This window comes from Elaeis guineensis, chromosome 8 (genome assembly GCF_000442705.2).
Source record: "Elaeis guineensis isolate ETL-2024a chromosome 8, EG11, whole genome shotgun sequence".
Taxonomy (NCBI): Eukaryota; Viridiplantae; Streptophyta; class Magnoliopsida; order Arecales; family Arecaceae; genus Elaeis; species Elaeis guineensis.
This window is the reverse complement of record NC_026000.2, coordinates 24,432,546-24,444,663: the sequence shown is the minus strand read 5'-3', so window position 1 is coordinate 24,444,663 and position 12,118 is coordinate 24,432,546. Positions and strand designations below refer to the sequence as shown.

The 12,118-nt window shown below is 41.5% G+C and overlaps 1 protein-coding gene across 1 annotated transcript; it reads left to right on the top strand.

Moving 5' to 3' along the window:
• Positions 1–212: 212 nt before the first annotated feature.
• LOC105049832 (uncharacterized) lies at positions 213–10,694 on the top strand. The gene is given in 6 exon segments (XM_010929593.4): positions 213–675; positions 2,745–3,719; positions 4,478–4,741; positions 5,798–5,889; positions 9,316–10,016; positions 10,019–10,694. Coding segments are annotated over 5 exon segments (2,223 nt in total). The 5' UTR covers positions 213–675; positions 2,745–2,771; the 3' UTR covers positions 10,237–10,694.
• Positions 10,695–12,118: the final 1,424 nt, after the last annotated feature.

Sequence of the window (12,118 nt, the reverse complement as noted above, 5' to 3'; positions counted from 1 at the left end):
TCGGTTCCCGTATTCTTTTTTTATTCTTATTTTTATGAGTGATGTTATGGGGCCCAACCTTTTTACCAACCCCGGAGCTCATGCGACATGAAAATCCACCAATATACTTGTGAAACGTGGCAGTGGAACTCGAGGCATTATTTTTATTTTTTTATTTTTGCCTCTCAAAGTGTCTTCATTTTAAAAGAGAGAGAGAGAGAAGTTGTGCTGTGTCAGAAATCGTTTGCGTGTCCCACGTCTGGCCTGCAGCTCCGTTCATCAAATCGCTGCTCCGCTAGAGAGAGAGAGTCGTCTCCTCTTGGCTCTGGAACTCTTCTTTAAATAAAGTCACCTCTTCTTGCTCATACGGCGTATTCGGGGACGTGATCTTGGTCACAGGATAGATAGTAGAGAGAGAGAGAGGGAGGGGGTAGTTATCCCAGTCTCGGTCGTATCACGGGGATAAGAGTTTGGTATTTATTCCCGCCTCTATTCTCGGCTCGTTGTCCCGTCGAATAGGGGATCCGGCTGCGGTTCTTTTTCCGTCGCTGTCCTCTCTGGTGAGCTGATTTATGACGGGGAAAGCGAAAGATCGAGCGCGTTTTGGTTCGGGTCTTTGGAAAGGAGGCTCCTTTTTGTTTCGTTCCGGTTCCGGGGACTGGAGATTGGGAGTTTTCGTCCGGAGAGCGGATAAAGGTTGGTGGTTTTACTGAATTTTTTGGGGCTTTTTCTTGGTTCCGGATCTGTGAAGGGATTAAAAGAGAGTTTTTTCTTTTATCTTTTCGTCTTGATGTTTTCCATGTGGATTTGATGAACAGTGTGCTAATCTCATCTCTGTGATTCTTTAGTTTGAAAGAGTAATTTTTTCCCCCTTATCTGTCTGCTTGGATTTGGCGAACACCGTGATGTTTGTATGCAAGATGGGATCTTTGCATCTAGCATTCGAGGAAAATGTGCTTTTCCGTTAAAAACCGAAACTTTGCTTGGTCTCCGTGGGTGTGATACGGTACATCAGACCGAAAGTGCTGTCAAAGCATTTCCAAGTAAATACTTTCCTTCTGGGCTTCTAGTGCCGAATCTCTTCTTCTCATATCGGTGATTCTGATATATCCAGAAAAATGCCTCCTTTATCCATTGACGGGAAGTGCATTTTTATTATCTTCAGTGGCCCAGGTGGTCCCAGGTCGAAATCGCTCTCTCTCTTTCTTTCCCGAACTTTGTTGTTCATCTATCTCTTCGATGCTTTCCTTGTCTTCTCTTTGTTGATCTCTAAAAATCCTCACATGGTCTTTAATGGGAACTGTGTTTCTCTTTATGTTCTTTAAACAGTAGTGGTACCATTCAGAGTCTCCATCTGATCTACTTTGACGGAGTTTGCTTTCAAGGCAATTTTCTATTCCTTCGTTTTTAAGTGAGGAATGGGCCTATTCTTTAAATTATAACTGCTAACCTCTCAACTCAAAAGCCAAATTTTTTTCTGGTATGGACTCCCAGAACCAGTATCTTCTTCTTCTACTCCTAGAAGAAGCATCTTTCTCTGGAATACCTTTGATTCATTTAGAAACCAGAAGCATATTCATTCTGTTCTAATTTCTCGGAAAATCATCAGCTTTATATCTGGTTTATTGCATGGTAAAGTTTTTCTTTTGAAGTATGCCATATATTTTATTTGCGACAGTTCTCAAATGAACTGCATTTATTTAATTTGTGACAGATTCAAGGGTCTCCGTTTCCTATCTATTTTTTCAGAGTATTTTTGATGATTAGATATTTTGTATTTTTCTTGAAGTGTGAAATCTCTATGTAGCAATCGAATCATACCTAAAAGCTCTGAATTATCAATTATAGGTTTTGCTGATTATCAAGGTTCTATTTCTTTTTCAGACAGATCAGGTATTCCAAATTCTTTACATCCTTTGCTGGATTTGGTTGTACCTCAATAGTTGAAATCCATGTAGGCACACATGCGTTCACTGCATTCTCTTGTTGTTTTCTGTTCTATAATAGATTCGATCTATTCTAAGTCAACATGTATTCTATTCCACTTTTGTTTGCTATCGAGCCAATTCTCTTTCCTTATCTTTTAAGTCATGAATGTCTTACATAGTTCTATGTCCCAAATTATTAAATGAAAACCCAAGAAGTTCACAATGTAAATTTCTTTTGTATGAGCTCCTTTGAAAATTTCATTTCTGCAGAATATGCCCATTCTCTTTTCTCTATTGTGTTTTCCAAGCTTCCTTCCAGTCAGCTGCATGGAATTATCTGATCCAAAAACCAACCATCACATTTATTTTTTGAAAGGGTTTTGCTGTTGTTGCATTTATTTCAATTTTTATATGTCCTGGAAACTCACTATTTCTCAAAGCAGCCCATTATTTTTAACATTAGATTCCTATTTATTTTCTTACAGCATCTGAAGTCCTAAACTGAACAAATGGTTTGATACGATGATTTTTTTTTTTTTTGAACTCTTAATTGATCTGGAATCTGCATTCTCAAAGCTCCAAAATAATTGTTTCACTTGTCTGGATATCTCTGTTAAGTGGCTTGCCATTAATAATTGCGATAGATAATGCGATTCAGATTGTTCATTGCCTTTTGGATATAGATTTTACCACAATTCTTTAAATTACCGTCAGAGCTTAATTGGTGAGTGTTGATATCATTAAACAATACGTTATTATGACCTGCCAGTCCATTGAATTCCTTTTAAATGCGATTCATTCTAATATCGGTTTGATTTTTTCCATTCATGTTTGCAGAGTGATGCACTTTAAAGACAGCACCAAATGGCTTCACTGGTCCCCGGAGTCCTCCTCAAGCTCCTTCAGCACATGAATACAGATGTCAAGGTTGCTGGTGAGCACCGCTCATCTCTCCTACAAGTTGTCAGCATTGTTCCTGCCCTTGCTGGCAGTGACCTCTTCTCAAACCGAGGCTTCTACCTTAAGGTCTCTGATTCTTCCCATGCTACCTATGTATCCCTACCTGATGAGCATGATGACCTCATTTTAAGTGATAAGATCCAATTGGGACAGTTTATTTACGTTGACCGCCTTGAAGCAGCCTTGCCTGTACCTATCCTTAAGGGTGTAAGGCCAGTCCCTGGTCGCCATCCCTGTGTTGGGAACCCTGAAGATATTGTGGCCACTAGTTCCTTAGGTTTCCTTAATACTGAAAAACCTCGGCTGTCTAATGGCACAAAGAATGATGCGAACCTGTCTGTAGAAAAAGAGAAGAACAGGATGGGGAAACAGAACGGAGCTATTAGAACTGAGGATGTTGAAAAGAAAAAGGCATTACTCAGTAAGTCAAGCTCTTTGCTCTTGAAGCAATCAGTGAATGGCAAAGTGGAGAAAAAGGAAGCTATTGGCATGAGGTCTAGATCAATGAACTTAAGGTCAATACCTTCATCTCCAACAAGTGTTTATTCATTGCCTGCATCGTTTGAGAAGTTTTCCAATGATGTTAAGCAGCAAGCAAAAATCAAAGGGCTAGAAAAGCCAGCATCTTCAAGATTGAGTTTGTCGGAGAGGGGAACTTCTATTTTGAAGGTGACGACAGCTAGCAGGAAGCTAGCTGCTGGAAATTCAACAGGGAATTTGGTGCCACACCTTGAATCAAGTTCCAGGGCTTTGAGAAGGAGCTGGGAAGGAAGTATGGAGACAAAAGGGAGGGACTGTTCTAACTCAAAGGCAGGCAAACTCAAGACGAAAACTAAGGCTCAAAGCACTTCTGTGAGTTTATTGGGACTCCGCCACTGTGGATACATTCTCTTATATATAAATTTTGAATTTTGTCTCTCTGCCTCCTTAAAGATCGGCTAAAGTTAGGAACCTTTTTGGTTTTGTGCATGTGTTCCTTTGTGTCTTCGAATAATTAATATAATGAAGTAATTTCTAGATAAATGGTTGACATTGATGGTATCTAGTGAAACCGTAATTTATTGGATTTTTATCCTTTTTTCTTGTCTTTCTACGGATAATACAGGAAATTTCTGTTGAATTTTGAAGCAATCATTTCAGATATCCTTCTAACATACATTTTGTTTGAGACTCTATCTGGTTTCTACTGAAGTACCAAAACATCCCCAACTCCCTTCTTCTTCTTCTTCTTTCTTGTGTGTGCATTTTGGTGGTGTGTTACATGCCTACATGTTAATGTGTTATTTAATCAGCAAATTGTACAAAGAAAAAAATGATTTCCTCTTTCACATGCTTGATTATATTATGCAAGATTTATGGGTTTAAACTAAGTAATAAAGCCTGACCCTATAGATGGTAATTTATGTGAGTTTGGTAGTTATTCTCATTGGTTCATTTTCATTAAGCCAAAATTATTATTATGCATTATTTTTTGTACCTCTTTCATTATTAATGAATAAAGGTAAAATAGGGAAATTTCAGTTGCTTTCATGGTGACTTAACAATCAATAGGACTGGAACTACATGATTGTATATATTTATTTATTTGTTTACACTTGCATGTTTCTCAGAAAAAAATGCCATCAAATGATAAGTCTTTAGCTAAGGAGGACAATAAAGTTCAAATTCCTGTGAAGAAGGGCACTGCAAATGCAGCTTCAGATGATTTGGATAAGTCAAATAAACAACGGTCTTGTATCATAAAGAAGACACCAGAAGCCCCTAACTTTCTTAATCTTGCTAACCTGGTCAAGTTTGTTCCAAATAGCAAAAGATGGACAGATGGTAGTGTTTCTTGGGCATCACTTCCATCATCTCTCACAAAACTTGGAAAGGTATGCTACGTAATATCACGTAACATGAAAATTTTAGACTTCTAGTAGATGGATTGAAATTGTTGCCCATCACATTTTCTATGATTCATGGTTGTAATGTATCTATTTATTTTAGCTTATAACTATCATGATAGCTTACACATGCAACTGTCCCAGGTTTGCGGAACTGGTACCGGTGGCCATATCGGCCGGCCGGTGGTACAGTTTGGCATGTCCCCGTTTCGTTCCGTTTCGAACCGAGGCGAACCGACGAAGGAAAACGGAGCCGAATTGGAGAAGAAAAAGAGAGAAAGAGAGAGAAATAGAGAGAGAGAGGGAGGAAGAAAGAAAAAGAGGGAGGCGGGTCCGCCGAAGGGGCTGTCGGAGGGCCTCCGGCAGGCCGCCGTGGCCCGCAGGCGGCGTTTACGCCCCCTGCGGCTCTGCGGCGTGAAACAAGGGCGATCCACCCCTGTTTTCGTGTTTTTTTTAAAAAATACTTTTTTTAAATGAAGTCGGCACTGGGTTTGCCGGCATCACTTAAGTGAAACCGGCAAACTCCATGCCGGCTTCATTTAAAAAAATATTTTTTTAAAAAAGATATGGGAAACAGGGGCAGGTCGTCCCTGTTTCACGCCGCGGAGCTGCGGGAGGCGTTTACGCCGCCCGACGGCTATGATGGCCTGTCGGAGGCCCTCTGGCGGCCCCTTCGGCGGACCTTCCTCCCTCTTTTTCTCTCTCTCTCTCTCTCTTTCTCTCTTTTTCTTTTTTTCTCTCTTTTCTTCCCCAGCACCGGCATATGCCGTTTTCTATGTCGGAACCGTTTTGGTTCCCTGTCGGTATGGTTCGGCACGTCCCGTACTGGGCGGTTCGGCCCGATATGGCATTCCCTGCAACTGTCTATTTATGTGTTCTCATTAGGTTTTGTTGTTTGATATTACCACCTTATGGTAAACCAGCTGAGTTGCTATATGGCCTTATAGCAAACCACTTTTTCTTTACTAGGCTTTTGCATGCTGAGATCTTGCTTCCCTGGTTTATTAATTCATTTATTCTGAAGTTACATTTTTTTTATTCTAGGAGGTTTTGAAGTATAGGGATGCCGCACAACTAGCTGCTGTTGAGGCCATGCAAGAAGCCTCTGCTGCAGAGAGCTTGATTCGATGCTTAAGGTAATCACCTTTGTATAGTAATTTGCTGCACTAATCCACTTCCACTAACAATCTTAATTCTTGGCTGTTAAAAAAAAAGATGCATCCATAGGTGATCTCAAGGCATTACATGTCCGGTTAGTTCTCATTATAGTTATGCTTTTGATTTCTATTTTGGGTACATTTGTTCTCCTACACTCCAATTCATTTGATGAACTTCTTCCTGTTCTACTAAGAAAGATTGGTCATGAAGTTTTCTATCATGCTGTGTCATTTTGAAGTAATCTGTTCCATCCTTGAGAAGTCTAATGAGACATAACAATCTTTCACTTAACTGTAGATCATCTATCCAATTATTTGTTTGTTGGGTCTATTCAGAATTGCTATTTAATGTAATGAATGGTTGCCCTGCCTGAATAAAGTTTCATAGTTGATGTTTTCAGTATGTCATGCTTTGCCATTGTAATTTGAGATATTGAAGCAATTATTTCTCTGAGATATTTTTGCCCGAGGTTTTGGAAGTAGCCCAGAAATGACTTTTATCCCCCCAAACTTTGTTTTAGTGTGTCAACTGGTTGTTAGAACAGATTATCAGGTGCATATCGACTCTATAGGTAATCTATTGAAACAATACGGTGTATGGATGTGCTGATGTCATTATCACATAAAGAGTATTGATTTTTGATAAATAAATTGATTATTTAAATTCTTAGATATCATAGACATTATTAAGACAATGATGGTAGAATTTTCTTGACTTCCTTCTGTGCTTTTGGTGCTGATGGGGTTTCTTTGCATCTTGAACATCCTGAGATGGTACACAAAGAAACATGTAATGTATTCTCAAACTCATGATTTTGTTGTAGTATTTATAAATCATCATTTAAATGGACCTGTTAAGGATGAATGCAGTGGCCAAGCTCAATGTGAGCGATGGAACAAGCTAAGCCAAGTTAAGAGAGAGCAAATCATTGCACAGCTGTGAGTGAAGTAGCATCAGTAGTAGCATCTCAGTAGTAGGAAACGGCCAGCATGAGAAGTCAAGGCATGGGTAGCACAGGCAGTTCATTAGACACAATGGGGTAGTGGCTCTCCAGCGAGAGCAAATCAAATATGAAAAATCAAAGGAGGTTTCAGGTCCTTTCTCCCTTTTTGAGTCCTATTTACAATTTCAGAACATCATAACCAACAAGGACTCTCTTTCCCTGTTACCAAAAAAAAAAAAAAAAAAAGAGGACTCTCTTTCCTTGGATAGCTCCCCCCTCTCATATTTAGGGTCTGTTTGGATGCTTGGGACCAAAATCCCATGAAATTCATGGGTTGGACCAGTACAACTATCAAAAGCATTGGACTATAGGCTGGGTTAGGTCTATGTTTACAAATATCCAGGATTATCTTTTAAGTGGCCTTGCTCGAATCCCGTAGGGAGAGGAAAAAAAAGACCTTAGCCTACCCCAACCTATAATCCAATGCTTTTGATGGTTGTACTGGCCTAACTCACGAATCCATGGATATTGGGCCTGATCATCCAAACCAGCCTCCAGTGAGCTTTCTTCCCTGTTTGTATATGTATTCTATTTCTCAATCACACCTCGTGTACTACCTTTCAAGCTTTCTATAGGGGAATTCAATCATTATCAGATGCCAAGGAACTCTAGATCTGCATGATAGCCATCAATACCTGCAATCTCATGTCTGAGTTAATGATACAGATGGGTGGGCTTATAATCTTTTGATCTGATGGTGACAAGGATGTCACAGGTTTAAGGTAGTGAAAGTGACCTGTCCTCAAATCTCCCATGGAGATAATGTTTTGATGCCTTCTTGATCCTCCACGTTTGCCACCCTAGTGCTTTTAGATCAAAGCATGCTTAGCGGCAACTTAGGATTGACCTTTTTTTGTTGTATTAGGGCGTGATAGATAATTTCCTCGTAAAGGAAACACGGGTCAAAGAATGAAGATTCTGGGAAGAAAATTAGAGAAGAGATGGTGAAGACTTAGGATTGGCTTGTTTTTGTCGTATATTAAGGCATGCTAGATATTTTCGCACGAAGCAAGGGTTCAAGGATGGACATATTATGGATTTTTTTTTTCAAATATATATAGGTTGGGGGGACACAGTGATGGATCCATTCTTTGGCCAATGCAAGTTCTTAGATTGCATGTAGGATTGTCATTCAAGATTCGGAAGCATCCTTCTACGGGTGAACCTTCCTTCGTATACTTCAAATCATGTCGGTGATGCATTGGTTGGAACACTCTGGAGAAGTGCCTGCGGAAGAACTGCTTCATCCTGCATACAGGGTCTGGAGTCTCAGTCCTTGGGTTCTGATTTTCTGATTACAAAAAGCTATTCAGCAGATGCAACAGCAAATCCAATCCCTGTCCCCAACTTCATTTTAGGATGTTCGAGGCTGATTGATCCAGATGTGCCACTTCAAGCATCTGTCTTGAAGGATCATATCAGTGGAACACATCAGTTGCAGAAGTGCTTTGTGTTCTGAAAGAGGCCTATCATTCCAAGCCTGAGAAGGGGAATTTACTTGCAAGTTCTTGATATCTAGGTGGCGCACGGAAGTTGAATTTATGAGATGTGTCACGGAGAATAAAAGCTCCTTTCAGTTTTCTTTCTTTTAATTTTTTTTTTTTTGATCTCCTGGAACAGTCTCATTTTGCAAGTGAAACAGGTCATTAGAAGTTTTATGTAGCTAAGATATAGAGACTTTCTCTCATATTTTCTGCTCTTGCCCATTTTTATGTGCCATCTTGGCGGATCTGAAGGACAAATTGATGCAAGGTTGGCATGGTCAGGATGCACTGTATGGACAAGAAAGAGGGTGAAAGAAATTTGAGATCAGGATTGGATTTATTAGTCTTTACTGGTTGGTGGCTGCTCTGCCGGGGGAGCAAATTGTACGTTCGGAGGAAAGTGCTCGAAGTTGGATGAGAAAGTATTAATTCTGAGAAGAAAGTATTAATTCTGAGAAAGTTCTTGCTGTTAGACCTGTTAAACTCATTTCCTTTTTGTAATTCTGTTTCTCTGATTTCTTTTCTTGTATTCGTTTCAGTCTCATGAAATGAATTGATGCATGATCTATCTTTCATCTCATCTCTCAAAAGAAATAAGTAATTTAGAATGGTAAATATAGGTCTTTCATCTCCTATTCCAATGCGGCTCCAAAAGAACAGCATTGATAGATAAAATCAATCTTCATAGTGGCATTTTTGCAGTGCTCTAAATGCTAGAAATTATCTCCAATGTTTACATGCCCAAAAATTGTAGCAAGTTCAAGTAATGTTCCAAATGATTTCAAACTTGATAAAATGTCAATTGAAACTCTGCTTTGTTATTCATTGTTTAGTTGCACATTACACTGATGGATACGTATCTAGGCATTGATGAGTTCTTAATTGCCACTGTTATTTGTGGGTGCATTTTCTTGCAGTATGTACGCGGAGCTAGCTTCCACAGCCAAGGAGGATAACCCCCAGCCGGCGGTGGAGCAATTCCTAGCCTTCCAGGCCTCCCTCTCGCGCGCCTCCCTCGTCGCCGACTCCCTTGTCAAGATCGCGGTAACCTCACCCGACCGGTCCCCTGGCGGTGACCCCATCCCTGTGGAAGCCCTCAAGATCTCCGCCGACAAGCGCCGCCGCGCCTCCTCGTGGGTCCATGCCGCCCTCGCCACCGACCTCTCTCCCTTCTCCCTCTATCACCACAAGACCCACCCTCCGCCGCTCCCTGCCACCGCCTCCGCCGCCGCCACTGTGGCGGTGGTTCTCGATGGCCCATCCAAGGCGGCGGTGGCTTCGTCGAAGGCCAACTCTCGGCAGTCTCCGGCAGCGTCGCCGGCGGGTTCCGGTTCGGCGAAGCCGTCGCCGGCGGCGACATCGCGGGGGAAGGCGCGGGGGGTGGCGGCGCCGCCGTCCCCGCCGACGGAGTGGGCCCGCGGGGGAGGATTGGAGGACGGGGCGGAGCTGGCGCGGGCGCTGAGGGAGGACGCGAGAGGCTGGTTCCTGGGATTCGCCGAGCGGTTTCTGGATGCGGACGTGGTGGCACCGGGGCCATCGGATCGGGAGCAGGTGGCCGGGATGCTGTCGCAGCTGAAGAGGGTGAACGATTGGTTGGACGGGATCGGGCGGCGGGGGGAGGGGAGGAGGCGGAGGCGGAAGCAACGGCGGGGGAGGGTGAGGACGGCTGCGGGAAAGGGGAAGGCGTGCCGACGGAGACGATCGAACGGCTGAGGAAGAAGATCTACGAGTACCTTCTCACCCACGTCGAGTCCGCCGCCGTCGCGCTTGGCGGCGGGAGCCCGGCAGCGGCGGCGGCGGCCGCAGGAGGCGGAGAGCGTCCCGGTCGTAAGGGTTGATCGAATCTTCTGCGCGAATCTCGATTCGACGTGAAAGTGTTCCTTGCCGTTGGATTCGTGGCCCCGTGATGGGCAGCGGGATTTAGCAAAGGGTTTACGTGCCGGGATCCTAGGGCGCACCGATCCTGTGATTATGTTTGGTGGTCCGTATCTCATCAGTTCGCCAGGTCATGGGAGGAAGGGAGCACCAGAAGGTAGCAATGGGTGTGTATAGATTTCTTTTTCCAAATATATGAAAAAGGAAATTTTGGTGTTTGTCATTTTCTGCGGCAGAAATTTGCAAAAAGGACTTGATACTTTTTTTTTCTTCTTATGTTTCTAGCCTTAATTATTGCTGGAGTTGTATTTATATGTGCGGAAAAATTGAAGAGAGGTGCATTGGCTTGGTTGGCTTCTGGGTATTTAATTTCTTTTTTGAAACATTCAGTTTGAATTATATTGGTAGATTCTTCGGATAAGTTGTTGAAAGGAAAAGAAAAAAAAAATGATATAGTTATCCAATTCAATTAATTTTAGACCTCCTGCAAATTTTCTCAAGCACCAAAGGGTTGGAAGAAGAAAACACATCTAATAGCTCCGGTGTACGGTCATAGACTCATCAGACATATATTAATGAAACATGTACCAGATGAACCGAAAGAAAGACAAGGTAATATAATTGCACTAGGATGCGAGAAAATATGGTGAGGTTGAAATTCTAAGGCTTGGCCACTAGTTTCCAATAGTTAGTGATTTCAATATTTGAGCTGCCTGGTACCATCAAATTAGATAATTAATATCATAGACTAGAAATTTAAATGATCCCAATTACTTCAAATTGGGTTACCATCACTAGCAAGTCAAAATAAACAAATATACCCACCCTCCCATAATGTCAAAACTATGAAATATTCATAATATAGCTTATCTCCAACACTTTGCAGTGGGGAAAGGACTGTCTGATTGCATATGTTGAAATGAGACAACCTGAAGCACTTGTTCGAGATCCAAAGAAATGTATCAGAAACATTTGATCTCCATGTAGAGATGATATAAAGCACTGCATACGCAATATTACATAATACCAGGTGTGAACCATGCAATCCATAGAAAGAAAATCACGAACAAGATCAGTGAATTGCGACAGTAAAACCTGCATGTAAACAAAGAACAAAATGGTTACTACTTAACTTTCCTCTCATCACTCCTCTCTATTCTTTTATAGATTTCACTCAATTTTTCCCTGATCAGTAATTTGTTTGATGTTTTTTGTTTTTTTCCCTCAAATCTTTTCTCTATCACAAGTTTTTTTCCTTCTATCAAATTTTTTTTTATCATTTTGTTTTCATTGTCGAGCATGAAAATTTGCATCTACAGCATTTGCCGTCGTAATATTTTTCCACCGCTAACTTTCACCCTCCATATTGGAGACCCATATAGGATCATCATTCCCAAATGAGTAGCACAAGCCATATAACCATAAATCTTCAAGCAATAAGAGACACATTTAACTCACTGAAATAATGGATCATGGGAATGGGCAAAAGATTGCCAACTAGGTTCATTGCATTTCTTTGAAGCTGAAACTGATTGATAGGAGAATATGTTGAAGAGCTATTGTTTGTTCTCCTCGTTGCAAATTTTCCATGGTTACCATGTTTGTGGGAAAACTCTATAAAGATAGAAGCTGTAGTTCTCTGAGTATGTGCTTCAAAGCTGGACTTGGATAGTGTCGAAAAGCCCTCCCATCTTTCAGTAAAATGAAGCCAACAGTATTGATAGAGACATCTTTGAGGACGGATGCTCTGAATACTTGGACGATTTTGAAACTGAAGGGGAAGAAACAGCTTTCGATAGAAAAAATATGAGAGATGTAGAAAAGGGTAATAAACAGAGGGTTCAA